At 41.8% G+C, this 23002-nt stretch overlaps 1 protein-coding gene and 1 long non-coding RNA gene across 2 annotated transcripts; one reads left to right on the top strand and one right to left on the bottom strand.

The window, feature by feature from the left end:
• Nucleotides 1–6: 6 nt before the first annotated feature.
• Nucleotides 7–3470, bottom strand: LOC121107318. The gene is made up of 2 exons (XR_005841208.2): nucleotides 3074–3470; nucleotides 7–1125 (listed from the first exon to the last, which is right to left on the bottom strand). It is a non-coding gene; the product is annotated as an uncharacterized LOC121107318 (long non-coding RNA).
• Nucleotides 3176–5099, top strand: PFDN4 (prefoldin subunit 4). Its single transcript, NM_001278015.1, is given in 4 exon segments — nucleotides 3176–3255; nucleotides 3589–3696; nucleotides 3913–4053; nucleotides 4446–5099. Coding segments are annotated over 4 exon segments (405 nt in total). The 5' UTR covers nucleotides 3176–3231; the 3' UTR covers nucleotides 4578–5099.
• The last annotated feature ends 17903 nt before the right edge of the window (nucleotides 5100–23002 follow it).

Below are 23002 nucleotides of genomic sequence, written 5' to 3'. Positions count from 1 at the left end.
AACAAAGAGCATGGGAAGACTCTTTTATGCTAAGCTGTATTGCAAAAGGCTACAGCAAGTAACGTGAAGGGGAAACGTGACAAAGCACTACAGAGAGGACATGAGGTGACGGGTGTGGGGGTTACACACACCACAGAAGGGCTCCCACCAAAAAGCAAGGTGAAGCCAACCATGCTCACTGCAATGAAGACCAGCACAAGAAAGATCAAGTCCTTTTATGCAACTGAAAAAGAAACGAGGTCACTGAGTTCAATGAGTTTATATTACTCCACCACTAGATGTTTGCACTCGTGCACTGTTTTCACTTTTATTTACATAATAAAGGTCTACAGTAACTCTTGGCAACATGCTCACAGCACAGATCTTGTCTGAGCATGTGGGAGAACAAAAAAAATATTTTCAAAGCCTACAAGTCATCAAATTCTTATGAAATCCACTCCTTTTCTCTTGAAGGAAATTGCATTGGCTTGGATCTAACATGTATCATTCAGTTAATCTACCCGTGGAAATAACCATGGTTTGGATTATATCCTTTCAGAGTGGGCTTTTTAAAAGGATAGAAGATAACTGATTAAGGGAAGAGCAGAACAGCCTGAGAAATAAGAGTCTGTTCTTTGAGAAAAAGAGAAACCCATGAATTAGGATTATGTTTTCACATAACATGTCATTATTAACAAAGATCTCCAGGGAGAACTTTTGAGATTCTTTTCTTCCTCAGTGGGAACAAGTCAAACTTATGAAACAAAGTAAAATACAAAAATCAGCTCCATGTGCATTACTGATAAAGCAGGAACCCAAACTTTCCATTCTTGCTTGCAAGCAATAGGACTGCTATACCATTTCCTATGAAGGACAAAGCCAAGGCTGAAGGAGTACGGTACATGTGCTAAAACTTGAATGGAGCGTGCTGCATTCTAGCTCTTTCCAACAAGGACCGATTGCAGGAAGAGCGTTCAGCTCTAGGTTTATCAGTGTAAGAAAGACATGGGTCTGTTGGAGTGGGTCAGGAGGAGTCCACAAGGATGCTGAGAGGGTTGGAGAACCACTGCCATGAAGATAGGCTGAGGGAGTTCAGGAGAAGGCTCCTGAGAGACCTTCCAGTGGCCTTCCAGTACCTAAAAGGGCCTACAGGAAAGATGAGAAAATATTCTTTGTCAGGGATAATGGTGACAGGACAAGGGTAATGTTTTTAAACAAAAAGAAGGTAGATTTACATCAGATACTGGGGAGAAACTCTTTGCTGTGAAGGTGGAGAGGCACTGTTTGCTCAGAGAAGTTGTGGTTGCCCCATCCCTGGAGGTCCAGGACTAGGCTGGATGGGGCTTTGGGCAGCCTCATCTAGTGGAAGAAATCCTTGCTCACAGCAGGGGATTGGAACTGGATGACCTTTAAAGTCCTTTCCAACCCAAAACGTTATGTAAGATATATACCCATTCTCCTGTTGGGTGTTGTTTTCTGCTGTTCTTCATGGACCTCATTTTGAACAAAATTTGATAAGCTGTTGTGGAGCAAGGATTCTCCTGCATGATTGGATTCTCCCTCTGCAGTGAGTTCTACAGAATCAAATCATAGCATTCTGTTCCACTGATTGCTGTTATATTTCTCATTAAAATGATTGTAGCTTAACATGCGTCTTACATTGTTCATAGTTAACATATCAGGAGGAGTTCGTAGTTAACATATCATGTTAGAAGATGTGAATTGGATGCCAACAGGCAATGAAGTGCACGTTAGTCTCCCTTATCAGGGATAAGTGACCTAAGAACAGGACTGTTGCACGCAATCAGGCTATTTAAAGCATCGCTTCAGAAGACAGGTTATAGATAGATTCTGCCTTCAGGAGACATGTTTGGTCTTTGGACTCGGAGCTGGTGAACTCTCAGCAGCTCTGAAAAAGGTTCAGCAGTTTTGGTTGCCTGGGACCGGCTGTGCTGACCTCACACATCTCGCTCACAGCACCATCTGGTTCTCCTTCTGTTATCTCCCCAGACTCGGGGACCCGCAGACTCTAACGCAGACTTCAGAATCCTTTTATAAGTCAGGCAATGTAACGCACACTTTTCAGGGCCCCGACTCCCCACACCCAGCTACTTTCTCTGGATCTGTCTCTAATCACTTTCAATTGCACATAGCAGAAAGATGAATCACAGGAAAAACACCTGAAAATCCGTTCAAACACCTTCCTGCATCTCCCGTTACGGGGTTGTTTCCTTCCACACCTGACAACAGCATCTGACTCGGAAATCTGCCCTCGCTGTGTGCTTCAATTCCTGATACTGATCATATTGCAGAAAGATGCTGTCAGACCAAAGCCGGGAGCAACACGGAGCCCTGAGGAGCCTCGTCTGAGCCACCCAGCTGCTGTTCGCAGTAGCACGGGGCACACCGGCCATCCCCAGCACAGAATGCTGTCTGAGACCCCATCGGCTCGGAGCTGTGTGGGTAAAGGGCCACCGCTACCCTGCGCTGGCAGATCAGCGCCTCGCACCCACAGCAGCTGAGCGAGGAGCGCCGTGCGCCGCTGCCAGCGCCCTCCCCCGCAGCTGTGAAACGAGACGGTGATCGATTTTTTACTGCTGTTTTGTTTTGTGGATGCGAGAGGAGCTAAATAAACTTAAGCATGTGGAGGCAATTACACGGCGTGAGTGCCAGGTTCTGTTTAGGACCAGCAACGGGGGCAGCTCAGAAAAATATTTATTGTTGCTTAAAAAGTCCCTCCGCAAAGATGTGAACTCGAAGGCCTTTTCCACCGCCGCTTCCAGAAAGAGGCAACGGGGTTGGATGGCGAAGCCCGGGGCTCAGCCTCCGCTCAGAGCGCTGCAGCTGCGGGGGGGGCAGCGCCGGGGGCAGCCGGGCGCTGAGGGGAGCCGCGGCGGGGACGGCTCCTCAGCTGCGCTGCAGCGCGGCCGCGACGCAGGGAGGCGCTGTCGGGCGGCGCTGTTCCTTGGCGCCCCCTGGCGGCAGCATCACGCCTGGCCGCGGACGGCGGAGGGCGGAGTGGCGTGTCCCCGCCTCGAGGTGGGGCGTACCAAGTGCTGCTGCGGGAGGGGGTTTTGGTATCGGCGCGGCTCACCCTGGGCAGATGGCCTCTCTGCAGGTGGTGATGGAGGATCAACGGAAGCCTCGAGCCGCCTCGCGTGGTCGCCGCTGCGCGCTGTCACCGTTTTTCTTCGCGTTCTCCACGCGGGCCTCCTCCTCTGCGGGGAGGGCGAATAGTTCGGCCCTGCCAACATGGCCGCCACCATGAAGAAAGCGGTGAGTGTTGGCTGCGGGCTTTCCCAGCCCTGCCCGGCTCTGTGTGCCGCAGTGGCTGTCGCTGGGCCGGTCCCCTGTTCCTGGGGTCGCTGGGCCGTGTCCCTTCAGCGCCGGCCCCATCACGGCCCCTTGTGAGGCCTCGGGCGGCTCTGCCCGTTCCCTGCGCGGGCAGCGTGCGCTCGGCGCTGGCGGCCCTGCAAGGAATTGAGCGCGTCAGCAGGTTGTTGTAAGGGTTATTTTCTCACCGGCTTCGTAGGGATAACCTCGTGGTAAGATTGAATTTGAACCTCATGGAATAGACGAAGCCTTCATGTTGACCTCTGATATTTGTAGGCTGCCGAAGACGTCAACGTCACTTTTGAAGATCAGCAGAAAATTAACAAGTTTGCAAGAAATACCAGCAGGATCACGGAGCTGAAAGAAGAAATAGAAGTGAAAAAGGTACACGTGCTTTGCATTTGCTTTGTTGAATTAAGTTTTGGTTGTAGCACAGAAAATAGTGGCCATAACTGAATAAAATAAACCCTTTGTGACAGCAAATCAGGCAACAGTGGAATTTGTCTGCTGTATTTCCTTTGTTTAGGCAGTTATTGTGCTGTTAATGAGACATAGTAACTCGGGTAGCACAAATTGATTACCTTTCTTACGTCCTGATAGAAACAGCTTCAGAATTTGGAAGATGCCTGCGATGACATCATGATGCTCGACGATGATTCGCTTTTGATACCCTACCAAATTGGAGATGTCTTCATTAGCCATTCCCAAGAAGAGACGCAAGAGATGCTGGAGGAGGCAAAGGTTTGTCTGAGCAAAAGGGAGCTCCTTTACTCCACTGTTTACTATTGGAGTACAAAGTTCTGTCCTACACGAGGATTTGTAGACTAAGTATAAATCCCAGTCTTCCTTGATGCATTCCACGTGCTGATTCTCATCCTTCACCTTTACAAGTTCTCTAATGCGATACATTCATGTTTGGTTTATGATTTTGAGGAGGGAAATGTGTACAAATGTAAGTTCATAACAGAATTGTCAGTGTACAAAGTATTGCTAGGTTTCAGTTGGCTCCCTGAAAGTGTTACAGCGTGCCTTGACAACAAGTTGTCAAAGAGGTACCTTTTAATCATTTATATGTTGCTGACAAATGTGTCGTAGTTTGCTTTATATAACTGAATGATTTCTTTCTTTTTCAGAAAAGTTTACAAGAAGAAATTGAAACGTTAGAATCCCGAGTGGAATCAATTCAGAGAGTGTTATCTGACCTGAAAGTTCAGCTGTATGCAAAGTTTGGAAATAACATAAATCTTGAGGCTGAGGACAGTTAAAAGTTCTCTAAAGATACCACGTGTCTTTTCCTTGTTTTATTGATCGTTTTGATAGTTACTCTCTTCCAATAATGTTTTAAAAAATTCGACCTATATATTTTTTTTTTTACTTTCCTGTCTTGGGTTCCATCTATTTAAATGAGAGCTTTCATATTTTGGTTTTTGCAGTTATTTATTTGTTCAGGAAAGCAGTAGCTTCATACTGTTGGTAAAGCACCAAGGTTGGAATGTTTGCATTGTTTGTTAAAGTAATAAAGTCAGGCATATATTGTAGTTTCCTTCGTCTTGTTTTCATCTCATGTAAATACTTAACATCTGTTGTATAAAAACAACAGAAATGGGGAATTGTTTTTTTTAACACTGTACTGATAGATAGGCAATATTTCGGGCGTGATCTCACATTGAGCTGTGAGGTTGCTTTAAGCTGGTGTAAACAGCCCTCATGGAAACACTTAAACTGTGCTTTGACTTTCAGTCCTAGTTCAAATGTTTTGCTGCCGAAGAATAAGGGAACCAAGCCCAGCCCTGGGCTGTGTGGCTGGAGTAATGACCTTCACTTGTGAGAGAAGCAGCAGTATGTTTTATTGCTACAAGACAGCAACTTAGGTTTAAATGTATTTACTGCGTAGAGGACAGAGTCAGACAAAAATGTTGGGGAGACCGTTACACTTAGTCACAAGGTTCAGAATGGACCTCCTTGCTTTCCATAATCCTTCTCAGAGGAAGTCTGGATGCAGCTGTGTCCCATCTTAGTCACCTTGGTCAGCAGTTAATGTCTAAAGGATTCTGTGTGCAATCAATCCATTCTATCACTTGGCTAAGGTTAGAAAGTATACTGTTAGTGACTTCTGAGTATCTGCCAGGGGTAAGAAACCTCTCAGTCTCCAAGAGTAACTTTGAGAGGCATCCCTACTGAACGGAAGATCCTAGCATGGAGCACACTGCCATGCAGGGGAGCTCAGCAGGTTCTGGGCTGTCCTCTATGAGTTGAGGTGATTGACTCATTGCCCTGTTTGCATGCTATTTGTATTTGAGACTCACAAAAGATTTTAAGTGTTGTAAATGAGAAAGATGAGTTCTTAACCTCTTTAATTTTCCTCAAGGATCATTTTCTAAATTCATCTTTACATATTAAAAATAAATAAATAAAAAGACTTTCTAGCTTAAAACTGAGTTTGACATGTAACAAGAAGCATCCAGCAGATGGCATCAGAGAACTGGGAAATGTGCATTATGGTAAACTTGTGTCTGGGCTCTGCTGGCCAGAACCGATTTTGTTGAAATGAGAACTGGGGCTGCTGTGATTATTCTCATTAATTGGTTGATAACACTTTAATTCCTAAGGGACTGCTGTGCCAGCTCTTCTGTTCCGAGCATGTTTATGGCTGGGTAGACTGTAGATTTTGGCTGTTTAAAATGACTGCAATTTTCAGGATGGATATGGCTTCTTTAAATAAAAAGGAAGAAAAGCAGTTAGCATTTGTTTAAAAGTGCTGCTAATGGCAGCTGTAAAGCAGATGAGGACCTTGTTCACTAAATGACCCACAGAGAGAATGCTGGCAAGGTGTGGAGTGGTTGCATTATTCCTGTTCTTTGATATCCTAGAAATGGAATTATCCATATAGGTAGTTTTTTTTCTCCTTTGTGACATAGGTCTTTGTATCACCACATTGCTATATTTTAGGCTGCTTTTTTTAGCTCTTCCTGTACTGCTAGACTTCAGACGTGTGTATATAATGCCTTTTAACTTGCTTAGTCCTTATGCAGGTTGTATCTTCATTCACCTTTGGAAATCTAGGTGCCTGTTTGCATGTGTCCTCTCCAGTTTGCTTTGGACACTTGTGGATTCAAGTTGGGCAAGAAACTATACAGCAAGCTTTTTGAGATTAGTCTTTGATTTTTGTAGTTCATAGAAGACCATTCTGTTCTGGGTTATCACTGTTTCACTGTTAGTTTTCTATGCATAAAATAGAACGTGCAGGGAACTTTTAAAAGCTGTTATAGTGGAAGTTAATTTGCAGATTGTCTATCAGTTGCTTTGATGTATTTAACAGTCCTGTTTTTTTGTTTTACTAGCCATTCTGCTCCCTTGTGAACATATGCAATTGTTCTCCAGTTAGTATTTATTTTGTTTTAGCTCCCCATCTTATAAATACCATTATAGCAGATTGGGAATTTGTTATTTCTACTGCTTGCCTTGGTTATCTTGTTCAGATAATGCAAAATTATTATATTTACTGTATTTTCAGGGGCTTGTTTTTGATTCGTGCCTTTGGCAACTGATGTAAATTGCCCATGTTCTCCACATGGCGATCTCTAGTTTAACCTTTGCCAGTGGAACCTTGGTTATTGCTCATATCTCTTGATAAAGATGAACATTATAGTTTGTAATAAAAATGCGGCCGATAATTATTCAATAATTATAGGAGGTGGCATGTAGCTGAAGTGCAAATAATTCTGTAGTATTAACTAGCACTTCAAAGCATAAAGAGATAGAATGCCAAATATTGAAGCCATATTTTCTGTGGGAACAAAAGAATTGAAGTACTTTGGTTTGCATGAGTCAGTGGTTTGGATAATTTATCTAATGGTATTCTAATAGTCTGATTCATGCTAGAGGGGGGAAAAAAAGCACTTGGATGCATATAGGCATGATAAGGCCTGACAGAGTATTTACAACCAAGTTTGTCTCTGTATTGATTGTATGAGTCATGCAGAAAAACAAATGATTTCTGTAATTGAATGTTTGCTGCTGATGGGACTGCGCGGAGTGCAGTGCACCAAACGTGGGCAGCACTGGATGGAGGGCTCCCCTTGGCATGAGGTGAGGCAGGCCTACAGCTGGGGGGAGCAGATCCAGCTGTTACAGCTGGGTAATGAAAGAATGTATGACAAGGAATCATTTACTGCAGGTTTGCAGAAGTCTTTTTCACTGTTGCTCTCCAACGCTGCTGGTTTGTACACTGATGTGTCAGCTTATAAATACAGGTTGTATTAGGTGTCCCTCTGTCCTCGTGTCAACAAGCTGCATGCTTGGGGATGCTCACTGGTGGTGTGGAGAGTCATAATGCAAGCTCATTGAAGGATCGCTTCAGGATCACTGCTTTGGACACTGTTACCACCCATACAGGGTAAGGGCAAAACAAGATACCCTTGGTGTTGAAATTGAGGCTTGGCCAGAACCACAGCTGGCCATTTCCTGAAGCTATTAGCAGAATGTCCTGTTCCCTTAAATGCAGCCCAGCACAAGCAAGGGAAAACATTACTCAGTGGATTTCTAGATTGTCAAGTTTTATTACTTCCTTCAAGCATGATAAGGGAGACTTTCCCCTCCTTGGCTCCTATTGTGCTTTACATGAAAGAAACAGAAATTGAGATGATGTATGTAGTTGTAAACACATCTGCCAGAGCCCATAGTTGAAGCTATGCAGTCCTTGGCATATCTGTAATTATTCTGTAGATAGAGATGTTTAATTTTTGTGGCCAAGGCCTCTCATGAAGGCAGGCTTCTTTGCTCTCAGCCTTCCCTCTGCCTTGTCCTCTGGAATGCTTATTGAAGCAAGGTAAGAATGTATAAATATCTATAGATTATCCAAACAGGACACTGTTGGAACACAATGTACTTTACAGAAAGTGCTGCTACACTGTATATACAGAAAAATAAATATTAAGAATTACCAATAAGGGAAGATAGAGCAAAATGGACTTGACTGTAGAAGAGTTTGGCACTTAATTACGCATTTTATTATGTTTATGATCTTTGATTTCACAGAAGCGGTAAGAAATCAGCCGTAGTATTTATTGTATTGGTCAGTTTGTTCTGCAATGCTTGCTGGAGCTACAGCTGGGGATGCATCTCCTGTTCTCATCACCCTCTAGCTTTATGCATTAATGGTGTTCAGAGACATGATGGCTTACAAACATTACTGTGAGATCACTGTTGCAGAGGTTTTGCAGCTCTGTTACCCTCCTGGTGGTTGGTTCCTCGGTGATGTGGAAACAGAGGAGTGCTTATATTTATTAGGAACCAAGAAGTGTTACAGCGCAGGTAGAGGTGTTACAGCTCAGGTATGTCCCCATGCAGTCACTTCTGTGGCACATCCTTACTGCGGGTTCAAAGTGCCATGGCATGAACTGGATATGTTATTGTGGAGAAGTGTGGATTCCAGCCTACTGCTCAGTGTGGGTTGGTTTTGTTTGTGGGTTTTCTTTGTTTCATTTATGTTTAAGTCCTGGAAATAACTAGAGGGCACAAAGTACAAGACTACTTTCAGTGTTTCATTGGGTGCCATAGCTGTCATATTTGAATAATGTTAAAAAAAAAAAGTATTTTACATATACAATATTGCTGCTTGCTACTGTGATAGCCATCTTTATCTCAGGAGGGATGTGGCACTTGCTATGTTGCATTCCAGCCACATGCCCCTCGTGCGCAATATAAATGGCATTTAATTGATGCTTGGCATTTTGACAGCTAATTTGGGCTGTGCATGCTTTAACATTTCCAGATAGCAGATTGCTGGGTAGTTGTGTGTATTTAAGATGCTGTTTGCTGGTGACATCAGTACAAGGATTTCACATCAGGCTGACCTCCCTTCATTGTTGCTGGCTAGAGGCTCTTGACACATAATTTTATTGCCATTATATTGATATGACAGACATCTTATAAAATAGAACTGCATTTCATTTTAGATCAAAGCAGAGATTTATTTAATATAATCATGAAGTTTCAGCCAATGCCTGTTGTTATGACAACATGCAGTAACTTTGTGGTTAGCATAGGAATTATCTCAGGAACATTCTGAGTTTCATGTCAAATAGTTTGCAGTGTTTTCCTTATAACAAACAGGAGATGTTGGGGGTGAAATCATAGCCTTTTTCCATCTGCTCCCTAAATGATGGTTTCAGTTCCCTCTTATTTCGAAGGTGAAGTTCTTTTTGGTATGAAAGTTGATACAGAAGGTCGGGAAATTTTCAGAGTGCTTTATCTGTAATCTGGTATTTTCTTTTCTCCTTAGTACTGCAAAGGAGAATACAAAGTTTGCTTTTTATTCCACAGTAGATGTGATGCCCTGGTGCCCTGGATCAGGGCTCACACACTGCATAGCACTCTGAGAAATGCACATGTAGGCTCTTCCTTTTCTCTGCTTACATGGTGATGGCTAGTGCATGTGGAAATACTTGTTTCAGTTAATGGAGGAAGGTGAGTATTGGGATGATGAACAGAATTTACAATTTGAAAATACAAACTGATTAAAATTAAAAATCACAATTAAAAATGTAAGATGAAAGTGTGATTAACTCACAGCCAAAATAAATCCATTTCCCTTTACTATAATGAACTTTGAATAGAGCTATGAGAGCCATTGCCTATAAATGTTACTTCTTGGAAATGCCTCAGCTGTCTCCAGTGATTACCTCTTCACTGTTATGTGTGTATGGATTTATTGTGTGCTGCTTATCAAATGAAGCCACAGAGTTACTGGTCACACATCAGTGCACCACTTATACCTATAGCTGAAGCGTATCAATGAAATTCTCATGTTCTATTATGTTTATCAGTGTAATGAAAGGAGGAAGTTCTAGTTCAGGTTTGAAAATGCTATTGTCTTGGCTGTGCAATAAAACTGAATTGGTGAGCTCCAGTAGTTTGCATATACAGGAATGTTTTCATTTATTTAAGGCACAAAGCAAACATAGAAACTGCCACAACTCAGAAAAATAGAATGATTTACATTTCACAGCTACTTATGGTTCATTTGTGAAGCAGCTGAGTAAGTAAGATCTGAGAACCTGCTTACAACTTGCTGTGCAGAGATGACACCAGCAACATTTGCAATTTCTACACTGTGGTTTTCTCTTCACAGTGCATTAATGAGTTCCATTCTAGCCATTCCTAAAAGGGTTCTGAGCACAGAAAAATAATGCTTTGGGAAAAAAAGAACTGAGTTTGCTTTATTTTCTGTTTTTATGTGTACTTGTGCAGATTTCCTGAAATCATTGCTGTTGGATGTATATGCAATCTACCTGTGTTGCATTGGGGGTGGAGACACAGTGAGACTATAGTTTTCATTTTTATTACATGTATTGTCTGCTAGGATTTTGCCATGGTGTTATTACTTTCGTTAAGCCACTGGATTTCATGGTATTCAGAACATCATCCAATGCAACTGGGACACAGAGAAAGCTCTGAGTTCTTCCTTTTCCCTAGACATTGAGATGTAGAGTTTGTAGGGAATCTTCTCATTGTAGTTGGAAACAACAGGTGATGAGCTTGGATGTCTGATGGCATGGCTGAAACAGCTCTGCGTATGGCTGTAAGTCATGGAAGGAGCTGCAGCGCTGTTGAGCTGACCCAGGTCTGACAGGGCTGCCAGGTGCCCTAGACACACCTTAGGTAAGGGGAAAGGAGGGAAGGGAGATAAAGAAACTCTCCCACCACCTGTATGTGGTGAGTGTATGACCATGCATGCAAGGATCTCTGCCGTGGATGTCGTCAATATTTTTTGTGCAGTCTGCAAAAATTGGGTGTAACTTCCATGGAGCAAATGGTTAACAATTTTCCTGCTAGTATTTCAGTTTACCCAAAATCGATATGAAAGGCTGTGAGAAGTACTGATTTAGTACAAAAAGCAGCAATTGGCTTTATCTCTGAACGCCACAGGAAGAAGCAGAAATTGAGAGAAAGTGACTGGTATATACATATGCATTTATGCTAATTTCTGCATGGTTATTTTCAATATTTGATTGTTTTTCACCAACAGTAAATCTGAGAGAGATCTGTTGTCACATTTTCTTTCTTTGCTGTGGCTCTAAAAGAGGTACAGTCAGTAGGCGAGGCAGCATTGCCCCGAGAAGGAAGGGCTGCTGTTTGGTAAAGGGCGATGAGATGAAAAACACCATAAAGCCTACAACTGTTCCTTCCTTCATTTCTGATGTTGAGCTTTATTAGAGCATTTATAGCTTGCAAGGGATTGCAGTCATGGCACTGACTACCATGGATATGCCACTCCAAATGATAAGCCCTTAGAGTGACAGTGATATTTCAGAGGATATCTGAAATACCACAAATAATTATTCAGGTGAAGTTTTTTTATATTTTTTAAAAGCAGCTCTTTGGAGTTGATTGATTTTTCTCTCCCCCCTTTCCCCTGCCTTTTAAGAAGAGCTAATCTCCTTCAATCTCTGCACTCCGTGAAGCAGTTTCTTGGCATTGCTTATCTCAGCTTCTTGAAGCAGTATGGAGTACAGTGGTGGCAGCCAAGAGCACACCTATCCCTGGTGTCCACAAAACGCTCAGACAGAAAAGAACAACCATTTCTTAATTGGCCGGAATCCTTAGAAAATACTTCTATAAAGTAAACAGGGCTGAAATAAATTCAGAGTGGAAAATAAGTTGGGCTGAGGATATGATCACACCTAACTTCCATGGGCTGCGTGTCATTCTGCATTCGCAGTACAATTCTCCTTTGTACATTTATAAACACTTCTCATCATTGATTTCTCTGATCCTAAGGAACAACTTCATACATAAGCACCAAGAACAGGAAAATGAATGCCCACCTCCTCTCTATGATAAATGTCACACATGTAGAGAAAAGCTGCATCTGAGTGCTTTGTACCCCTGCTGTTATATTCTTGGCACACACTCTGAATTTGAGCAAAAAAGATAGACCAGCCTTGTGAGTCGTTCTCCTGATTGATCTAATTTACCTTGAAGGTTAATGTATTCTAAACTAATTCAGAGATTAATAATGACTTAAAGGTATATGAAAGGCATTTAACTGTATACAGAATGAGTGTTGTAACCTAGTTTATTATCTCTTCAATGACTTTGGAAGTTCATTTGATGCAATTTCAGTTAGCTGATGGATACAGAGCAGCAGGTGCAAAGCAAAAAGGTGTTGTCAGAGCTCACTAGCTAATTCTGGAAAAGGATGTCATTTCTGCTTGTTCTACAGGTAAAATACTTATTTTTCAAGGTGATAATTAATGTTCTTTCTTATGAAATATTAAGTAGTGTTTTCCTTGGAATTCTTTCGATGTAAATTGATCCTGTCTGGGACAGCGTGCTCCTAGGATGCTTTCTTGAGAAGAATGCAGTCAGCTGTGTGCTGTTCAGCTCATGATGCAGTGTAAGAGGCAGAAGGGGCTCAGTCAGCAAGGTGTCTGTCAGAAAAGCCCAGAGCAATTGTGTGTTGGTTCTGTTTCCCAGCAGTGAATTTGACCAAAATGTGGTGCTTTCAAGAGCTGGACTTTCACTGTGACCTGCAAGTTAGGTTCTCCAAAGAAATGGTCCAAAATGCCTGTAGAAGCCTTTCAGGACCCTTAGGGTGTTAGTGTGCCTCAGGTGGGAGGGAATTGTTTCTCAAGAAAGCAATGAGTGATGAAATCAGATGCGAGCCAAGGAAGTGCCTGCAGTGGGTTAACGTGAGTTACTGCTGCTCCGTGAGGTTGTTCTGTGATGGAGAACGTGGCAGATGGTGCAAGCTGAGCCTTGGTTCAGTGCACCACTGCTGTTCTGTGATGGCCACTGGACAAACTATGGAGTTCTCTAAAGCACTGAACCATGTTCTATGCAGATTGCAGCACCGTGGAAGCAGGTAGAGAAGAGTGCTGCTCATAAGCTTACTTTGAGATGTGTGGACTTGTAATAAACTTGGGGGAAACAGCCATTGTGCACGTCGCTTTGTATGACAGGCTGCTGTTAGGCATTGTAACTCACAACATATGTTAACTGTGAACATTTTTGCTACTCAGGCAATACATTATTGGAGGGTATTCTCTTGGACAAAGAACTGTCAAATAACATTAGCACAGCCTGTCCATCTTTTTTATTTTTTTAAGGAAATAAACGTTGGAAGCAGTGTGGTATCAGACTGCTGATTAAATTAGAGGTCTGCAAAGTGGATATGTTATATAATTTTCTACACAAGAAAGCATGGACCTGCTGTTGCTACTGCAGCTTGAGAGAGATTGTACTGGCTTACAGCAGTGTGTATTTGAGGTAGGGAGCTTTCTCATTTTTAGAGCGTAGCAGTCTTTCAGGCAGCTGAAGCTACCACCACTGCAACACACGTCGTGGGGCTGATACTTACTGTATCTGGAATGGAAGTCAACTGCTTTGGAAGATTGCCAGTTCCAATGTCATTTGGTGACATGAAAGAGGGAATATCATCTGCCTGATGAAACCTTAAAAATAATGCTAAAGCACAATCCCAAGTAACACAAAATTACTGTCAATGTCTGGGAGATCCTGACAGCAGAGAGCATGCTGGTGTTCGGTTTCTCATTGCTTTTGTGTTGGCATCTTGCACGCTAATAACAGCATCTCTAACAATCAGGTAAGTATCAAAAGATCAGCTGTTTCTGCCTCGAGTTCACAAACAGAACTGTGGCAGTTAAAAAAAAATCTTAATTTCTCAGTTTTCCCTAAACAGTATCAGTTTAGTTTTGATGGCAGTTAAATAAGATACAGTCAAATCACTTTCCTGACTGAGGACTGTAGAATTCAGCTGGGTACAAAAGCAAAGCTCTTCCCGCTGATGGGAGCAGAACGAGGCTCTGCCTTTCATTCTGTCTTTGGTCATCCTCCGATCTCTTCCATACTTTTGGATTCTTCATAAAAAGCACTCCAAGATTTTATGAATAAATCACTTTTCAGTGTGAAAAGGGCAACTTTTTCTGGAAGTGAGATCTATTTTTTCCCCGTTCTAACGATGCGACAGCAGCTGGCACCACAATTATGAAATCAGTCTCATTTCTTAGACACTGCAGGCCTAACAGAAAGACTTACACTCTTTCAAGAAATTTCAGTACCAAATGTGTTACATGAGATGTGAGGCTTTCTTCCATGTCTGTGAACTTTGGCTCAAATTCCCACATTTCGAGCTTTCTCAAAGAAGTTACCCTGGAAGAGAACCTCACACCGATGACTTACGTTGTGCTTCTGCCATTTCAGCTTTAACTCCAAATATTCTCAACTATCTTGGCTTCCAGTTTGTTATTTCACAAACTTTGTAACAATGATTTCTTTGGTGACCAAAGTCATTAACAGGTTCATTGATATTCCCATAGTGTTATGTTCAGACAGCCTGAATCTTATCTGTAGAGAGGATTAATTTTCAGCTTGAAGCCAAGTTTTGAATGATCACATTAAATATCTCTCCTAGCCTTCAAGTACAGCCCACTGTGTGTGGTTTTTGAGCAGAGCTTTCCAACAATCCCAACCCAGCTGCACAAAGCCACGTGTCTGTTGCTTGAGTTTAGCTGCAGGCACGAGGTCCTTTCCTCAGTTCCAAATCATAGGAGAAGCAGATGGACTGTAGGCATCTCCTTATGGTAAGCTCACTGCATTCAGCAATGTGAAGGTGTTGTTTACAGGGACCTCATAGCTGTCCAGTTGTGCCAATTGGACAGCAGCATACTCACCATTTTTCTTATTGTAGAAAATTACTTCTCTTTTTCTTTCCCATTTGATTTGCTATGGTATCTCTGTCCGTGGCACTTTTTCTGTCTAACTTACTGGAATGATTCTGTAATTCTTATGATTAAACGTGCAATTAAGGCTTAAGCACTATTAGCACAAGGGATTTTGAAATTAGGATGGGACTGCAACATTGACATCAAATTTAAATGTCTGCATTGCCGGAACAGAAAGTGTGACTTTCATCTTTCAGTCAGGAGTTCTGCCATGCAAATTGCTAACGGGCACAAAGCGCGGTGAGGCGTCAGGACTCAGCATCCCCAGTGGCAGTACTTAGCAGACCTGTAATGGATTTACCCACAGTAATTTTTGGAATTGTGTGTGCTGACAGCATACAAATGACATAGCACAAATTACGTTATTTTAACCTGTTTATCAACTTGTCACCGTGGCCCTTTCTTCTTTTTCCAGTGCTGCGCCGTAAATCTGAGTCATGCAGAGGAAGTCACCAAGATGCACTGGCCTGTCTAGATTTCCAGCAATATTATTATGAGAAATACATTAATTTGTCTGTATGGAAAGGATTTAAAGGTTGTTGCATTCATTTGTTACCAGAGATAGAGCACTTAATCACACAGACTCCGTTCAGCAGGAAAATTATCTCTTCTTCTCAAGTCCATTAATAGTTCTTTTACAGAGTCTCGAGAAATATAAATACTGGAAGATATTAATGAAAATGACATCTATATCTGATGTATTAGTGCCCCAAAATGTGATGAAGTGCTCTGTTAATTAACATTTTTTTTGTTATGATACTTGTAAAAGTACAGTCATTTTTCAAAGCAGACTGAACTGCCCAGAAAAGGGCAGCGGTGTGATCTGGGTTAGCTGCTGTCCCATCAGTGATTTGATTATTCCAAACAGCAACATGCAGTGCACCCCACATACGTCACAATGCAGAAAACAAAGTGTTGTAGTCAGTGAATTGCTGCAGTGACTCCAAGCAGTCCTCTTACCGCTGTCCTACCACCAAGCAACCAGTGGTATTATTGCATCAGGAAAGACCATACAGTGGGAGGGATATTTTCTAGGACAGCTGTTCGGTCCCTCACTTGCTTGCTTGCTGAGTGAGTTTACTTTTTAGAAGTTAAATATTGGTTCTCGTTAGCATGACTTTTATTCAGCTTCTTTCTCTGACAGAAGCGCCCTAATAGCAGTAGTTGAAAAATGTATCATCTCAGCATTGGCACATACTTCATAACCAAAAAGACATTAAATTCACTTTACCTCACTACATTTGCATTCTGCAGTTGTTAATGAGTTAATGATCTGCGCGATTTTAATGAACAGAACATAAATGAAGAGACAGGAAAGGATATTAGAGTGAGTGAAACCCATGGGCAAAGGCTCTAATTACACTCCTATCTTCAGGTCATTAACCACATAACTACCTGTGGACAATAAGATAATTACTCTCTCATGATGCTAATGAATTTGCTTTTTGTTTGGATTGATAAAAATCTTAATATCCTTTCTATGAGCAATTCAACTCGCTGACATCAGTAGAGACTGCCCCGACCTCCCAGTTCTGCTATGATGCTTGGCTGATGCTTGCTCAGAGCTCAGCTCCCTTCTGGCTGCTAAGTTAACACTGAGGGCACTGTCAGGTTCATGTCAGCCCTCTGTCCGCCTCTAAGTCATAAGGCATTTGCTGCCTTGAGAAAGTACTTTGTTCATAAACAGACTCAGTTTCTATTGTTGGCATTAGATGCAGAGCAATCAATTTCCAGAGAAACTGGGGAACTATTTGCTTGCGGTCAGTTCTGGAGACTGTCAAGAATGTCAATAGCTAAACTAATGAAGTCTTGAGAGCTTGAAAGAGAGGTGCTTCCATAATACTGGATGTTAAAGGAAATTGAAATGAGCTGGGAAAATAAACCATCAGCTTCCATCCGTTGCATTTACAGATACATAAAACAGTGTAATTCCACTTCTCGTGATTGTATTCTGCAGAGGTTGTGAACAAAAACTCTTTATACGTTAAAATGGCTTTGAAAATACTTGTGTTATGGAAGACTCTGAACTGAAAATGGATGTTTCATCATTCATTTACCCAGTACCAGAATTAGAGAGCATTTGGTTCTTCTGATCTTGTGGCAGAACTGTTAGCTGGTGAATGAGAAAGGACAGGAAAAAGGTGTGCAACTAATTAGAGCATGATCGCTGCACTGCCTGCAATGACCTGCTTGCGTTGAGCAACTTGTAAGGGAACACAAAGCATAATGTGATTAAAGTGTTAACTGCTGTAGTGGAAATGCTGAGTCATGGCCTGAAGCAGTGATGGAGAACCTGGTGGGAAGGCAGGGCCAGCCCAGGGGAGCTCAGCTGCATGCAATGTACCTGAGTGATGGAAGGGCTGGAGCCAGGATCCACCCCTTCCAGCTCTCATGTAAGGGCTGGCAGTGGAGATGAGAGGGGTTTGCTGGAGATCCCTGCATATCCGTGGCCTTCCAAAAGTAAGCAGATTTTTTTTTCCTTTGTTTCTGTGTTTATGGCTGCTGTGTTTGGTCTTCTCCTCCCTTGCTGCCGTCTGGGACACTGCTACCCTGCTATTATTGCTGTGCTTTCCATTGTGTTATTGTGTTACGGTTGCAATGATCATTTAAAAAGACAGAACAAAAGTTCATGGTATTTTTTGCCAACTCGTGATATATTCAGTTAATAACTGAAGAAGATTATTGATCTTGGAGGTTAAGCCTACACTGGGTAAGAACAGTGCCCTTTTTAACCCGGGATCTGGCCAGATCAAATAGCTTAGTCTGAACTTAGAAGTCTCACTGATCCTATTTTTTGAAGCTAACTATAATGAATGCATTCACTTGTTATGGTACTAGGGCAGCTGTAAGGCAGTCAAACAACATACTTTCCCATCTATCTCCATTTAAGGTTTTTCTTTTCCTTTTTTCCCTCTTTACAAAAACCTTTTCTGTTTAAGCTGCTGTTTTGCTTTTTGAATGCCTAAGAGCTGTGTAATGGAGCTACAAGTTAATCATGCTGTGTACATCGATTCTGACTACAGTTAATAAGGTATTTGCGTAACCTCAGCGACTCCAACAAGGCCCATTGGGAGTTCTACCGTGCCTGCTACAATTTGCACAGACAAAAAAGTATTCAAGGGAAAAACAGGTATTGGTAGGAAGTTAATTAGCATGAAGTTAAGCGTATTAGGCTTCATTCAGTGAGATGGTAAACTTTGGTGGCTAGGTTCAGACGCACTGCAGAGAATATTTATCCAGAAATTACCGGCTCAGCTCTGAGCTTTGGCTGCGCTGAGGTCTGAAGTTCTTACATGGAGTGCAGGAAGGAGGTGAGGAGACAGCAGCTGTTTGGTGATTTTGATGTACGTACGTGGAACTTGTGAAAGTTTAATATGAGATTTCTTCCATTTAAACATATAAATTCATAAATTATCTTGACATAAAAAGCCTGCTTTTGTTCCTTTGAGATTTTGTTCTGAATAATATTTCTGTGGTTATGAAAAGCCAGCAGCTCAGACAGCTGTCTTCCACCCGGTGTGCTTTAAGCCTGTGGATTCCTTACTTGATATTATTTCTCTTCTATTTCTGAAAAATTAAAAAGTACCTGAGAGGTTCCAACTGCTACAGAATTCATAATGGCTCAGTTCTGCACTGACTTCCTGACTTAACAAATGCTTAAGAACACTGACAAAACTTTGGGCAGAAGAAAATACTCTTTCTCAGGAAAAATCCATTGTGGGGTTATTCTGAAATCCCACAGCGATTAAGTTCTGAGTCTAGGTTTTGTAAACTTTGAACAGAAACAAGTTGCAATTACAGAAGCATTGAAAAAAGTTGTATGGCGTTAAATTAAAAGGAAGGTCCTCATGTAGTTCTTCTATTTGTTTTTTCTGAGGGGTAAAGCAAGAGCCATTAGCATTGTGCCAACACAGCTGATGTAGCTAACTGCAGAATAAAATGAAGATATAACTAGCAGATAGACATATAGCTGCCTTATGAATTTGCCTAATACAGGTAACAATAACAATTGAATGGTGTGAGATCAGAAGGCTCCTGAGGGAGCCCTTTCTAATCCGAAGTGTTGTGAATCAGAGGAGGAAAGGCTCAGATCAAGAGAAGCTTAAACAGTCATGAAAATAACCCACTGAGATGAGAACATCTACACACAGAAACACACAAATAATTAGTTAATTAATGAGCTTTTGAAAAGCTCATTTGGCCACCACAGTATCAAGGAATATAATCTAAATGCTTTCTATTCTTTTTGTTGGTAGAATTAATTCAGCAGACACGCAGATCAGCAGTGCTAGACAGGTGGTGTATCAGCCAGCTCCCACACAGTTACCATCACATACTGTGCGAGCTGAAAATGCAAGGTTTCTTTTATAAGCAGCCTTATTAATAAATAAAAGCAAGGAACAGTTTATCCGGCTCAGGTTTTATTTAAAGAAGTAGTGAATTCTGGGACGCCCTCTGTTCATTGCACGTTGTGTTCCTTGCTACGAGGCTGACTCCAATCTCAGACAATCAGAAGTGATTCAGAATGGCTCCATCCCCTCCTCTCAGTACCAACTCAATGGTCTTCACCTGGCGAGTAAATAGAAGAACTTCTCTGACCGGCCTCTGGATCCCTCTCATGCCTTTTTGTCAGGGTGCTCCTCTCAAAAACAGATTTCCCTGTACCACACAAAGAGGATAACCTGAGGATGCTGAGTGGGCCTGAGACACCCACAAAATGAATTTGCTCCTTCTGATAGCATTTGTGTGCTTAGCTTTCCACTGATAGTCTTCTCGTGCTCTGAGTTGCACCTTGGGTTTATTCTTTGCTATCACCCACTGAATGCATGCTGCTGCTAGGTCCCTTGCGTTCACTAACATGGTTCCACTGATTTGTTAATTGGGTATATGGGCAAGTAATTCATCTGGGAGGTAATAGGTGACAGATGTTTTGAGTTGGGCTATTTCTCACTTAGTTAAGCATTTCAAACATACTAATGACCATTGGGATTCATCCTGATAATACACATACACACGCATTAATGCCTTAAAACCTTGTCTAAAGCTGTCTAATCCCCCCATTGGAGGCAGCTGGACTTTGAGTGGTATGGGGGGATATCTTGCTGAGATGTGTGGAAGGTGCCTCTTTGTTGATGGATGGCAAAAGTTTTAATGTTTCTAGTTCAGTTTGTACATCTGAATTCCTGGTGATGTGATACTGATATCACTTCACAGTTTTCTTGATATTTAGTATTGAATATATGGATTTTGCTTGACTCAACCGGTGTAAAATAAGATTCTTGATAATCTGAAATGAAAATTGGATGGTATCTCAATCTTGCCTGTGATCCAGCTGTCTCATTGGATTTCTCTGTCATAGCTGCAACTCTCTGTGTTTGAGCTGTATATAGGATGAAAATCTGTTTACATCTGAGCCTAAAGATTTAAAAACAAAACTTGACATGCAGAGAAGATATGATAGGATATGATAGGGGCTGGGGGGAAAGAGGTGCCTGTGTCACAGAGCGGGCCGAAGTAGAGCTGGTAGGAGTAATTGTGTCCTCTTGGTGATGTTCAGTACCAGGTTGGATGGGACACTGGGCAGTCTAATCCTGTGGGTGACTCCCTGGACCATTGTAAAGGGGTTGGAAGTGGGTGATCTCCAAGGTCCATTCTACCCCAGGCCATTCTGTGGTTCAAGTCCCCTTAGGTAAGTTATTTACCGAGTGTACTGATATTTGGAATTACTTTCTGCTCCACAGAGGAGGCCTAATTACTCTAGCCTCCATCACTAGTGAATTGTGAAGCTATCTGTATCTCGTAGACATAACTACACTGGAGAGAATGGAATTTATATGTAGTTCTATAATAAGGGGGATGGCATATCCCATATACAGGGAAAGATAGAGAGACATTCCTCTGTTTGGAAAAAAAACAGAAACGATTTTCTGGCAACACAAATGATGGCGTGTTCAGAAAGATGATTTCGTTTTACTCCCGCTGATGTGCAATATGTCAATTAGAATATTAACATATTTTTAATTCAGCAGATGATTTTTCACTTTGCCTTATTTTTTAATAATTCCTCTTTGCTGCCTGAAATAAATGTGCTGTATTTATTTATCCCCTGAGCCAAACTGGTGACTACTGAATGAAATGTTTGCTCCTAGCCTCTGCTCTTTTGCCCCTCAGACTAACAGTGCTGTAAGCTCTTACTCTCAGGAGACAGGAAGCACTGCAGAAAAAGGAGGTTTTGTATACTGTATAATGTGATAGCTTGCAGTGTGTCCAATACCTAGTTAGCGTATATAGGGCATCTGATGCTTCATTCTAGTTTTTGCTGCTGAGAGACCATCAAAACTCAATGGTACAATTGAGCTCTATCCATTATGTTGGAGATGCACTATCTTTTGAAAAATAACCTAAAGAAAGGGCTGCTTTTATGCAGGCTTTTATGTGAGAAAGAGGTTAATGACACTAGAAGTTTCCAGGTATTAGAGTAGGAGGCAAGGAGATTGGATTCTTAGCTGAAATTGCCTGATCTGGGGCAAGTGGGGAGCTTGCTTTGGACCTTTGTGTTTTGAGAGGTGAGAGGATGCAGATTTATCACTTCATGGAACATGAGAAGAAAAGAGAAGTCTGTTTCTGCTCCTGTCTGCAGTCCCTTGGAGTGCCTGTGCTGCTCGCAAGCCTTTAAATTTGTTTATCACTGACTCACTAAGACCAGCACTGGGCTGACATTTTCCAGGACAGATTTCTGAAGCTGTGCAGTGAGTTGGCACTGAAATAATTGGCCTAATTTTTCAGAAGTGACGAAGATCCCACTGACATCTTCATTACATCCCGAGACGTTTAAGAAGATAACAGTGGGCTCCAACATCTGAAAAATCCTTTTACCTCACCGGAGATTTTACCTCAGGAGGAGCTTGTGAAGATTACTGTGTTCCTAATGCCTTTTGAAATCCTTATTTGAAAGGTTTTGCAGGCAAAGAATAAAAACAGCAGCAGTGTTACAATACCATCTTCAGTGACTCTGTTTACTTTCCAGGCCAAAACCAATGCTGAGCAACCAGTGGTACCATAGATGAGAAGTTCTGGGAGATTAGAATACAGGGAATGAACCACCCATAGCATTTATGTACAAAAACCTGTGTATTCTGTGATGAACTGTTTTGTACTAAATGTTGTAGTGATAATGCTAAATGTAAATCTGATTTCAAAGGGATAATTATGCCCTCTTTCTAGACCTAGAAGCCAAAGAGAAGTGACTTGCTTCAAGTGTGAACAGAGTATGGTAAACTGCCTGCCTTCATACGGAAGAATGATGTGAACTGGGAACATCACAATGAAAGAAATAACATCATCCATGATTTCCCAGCCAGCTCTTTGAGTTATCTATGTAGGGCTTATTTTACTTCAGTGAATGTGGATTAGTTTCTTTCCATTGCTTGGTTTGCACAACCAAGTAAAACCTTCAGAATGTGCATGAACTAAGCTGGAGAACTCATGTTTCCTGCTTGTAGTTTTTTGAAACCAAGCTATTGTTTCCAATCTGTGAATTACTATTTATATTCAACTAACATTAATTAGACTAATGGACATCTATGCGCATCACTTTTCTCACATAGTCTGCATTACAAGCAAATCACCCTTCCAGAAACCTGAAAACCAAACACAGATTTCTCAGCAACTGGCTAGCAATTTTGGTCTGAACCATAGATCACTTTTAAAGGCAATTATGAGGATTCCTGACAGAAGTAATATTGTAGTTGTGATCTCATTAGTAGAAGCAGCAATGGTAAGACGAGTTGCAGTCTGGATGAACCGACTGCCAAGGCTAAACTATTTATTTTCAGTAATACCCATCTTTCAAAGAGCAGATGGTTTAATTTTCTGAAACAGCTGCTAATAAATAGGAGAAGGAAAATCAGAGTTGAAGAATGAACTGTTATCCACCCTACAAA

This window comes from Gallus gallus, chromosome 20 (assembly GCF_016699485.2).
Source record: "Gallus gallus isolate bGalGal1 chromosome 20, bGalGal1.mat.broiler.GRCg7b, whole genome shotgun sequence".
Taxonomy (NCBI): domain Eukaryota; kingdom Metazoa; phylum Chordata; class Aves; order Galliformes; family Phasianidae; genus Gallus; species Gallus gallus.
This window is presented reverse-complemented; position numbering and strand designations above follow the sequence as displayed.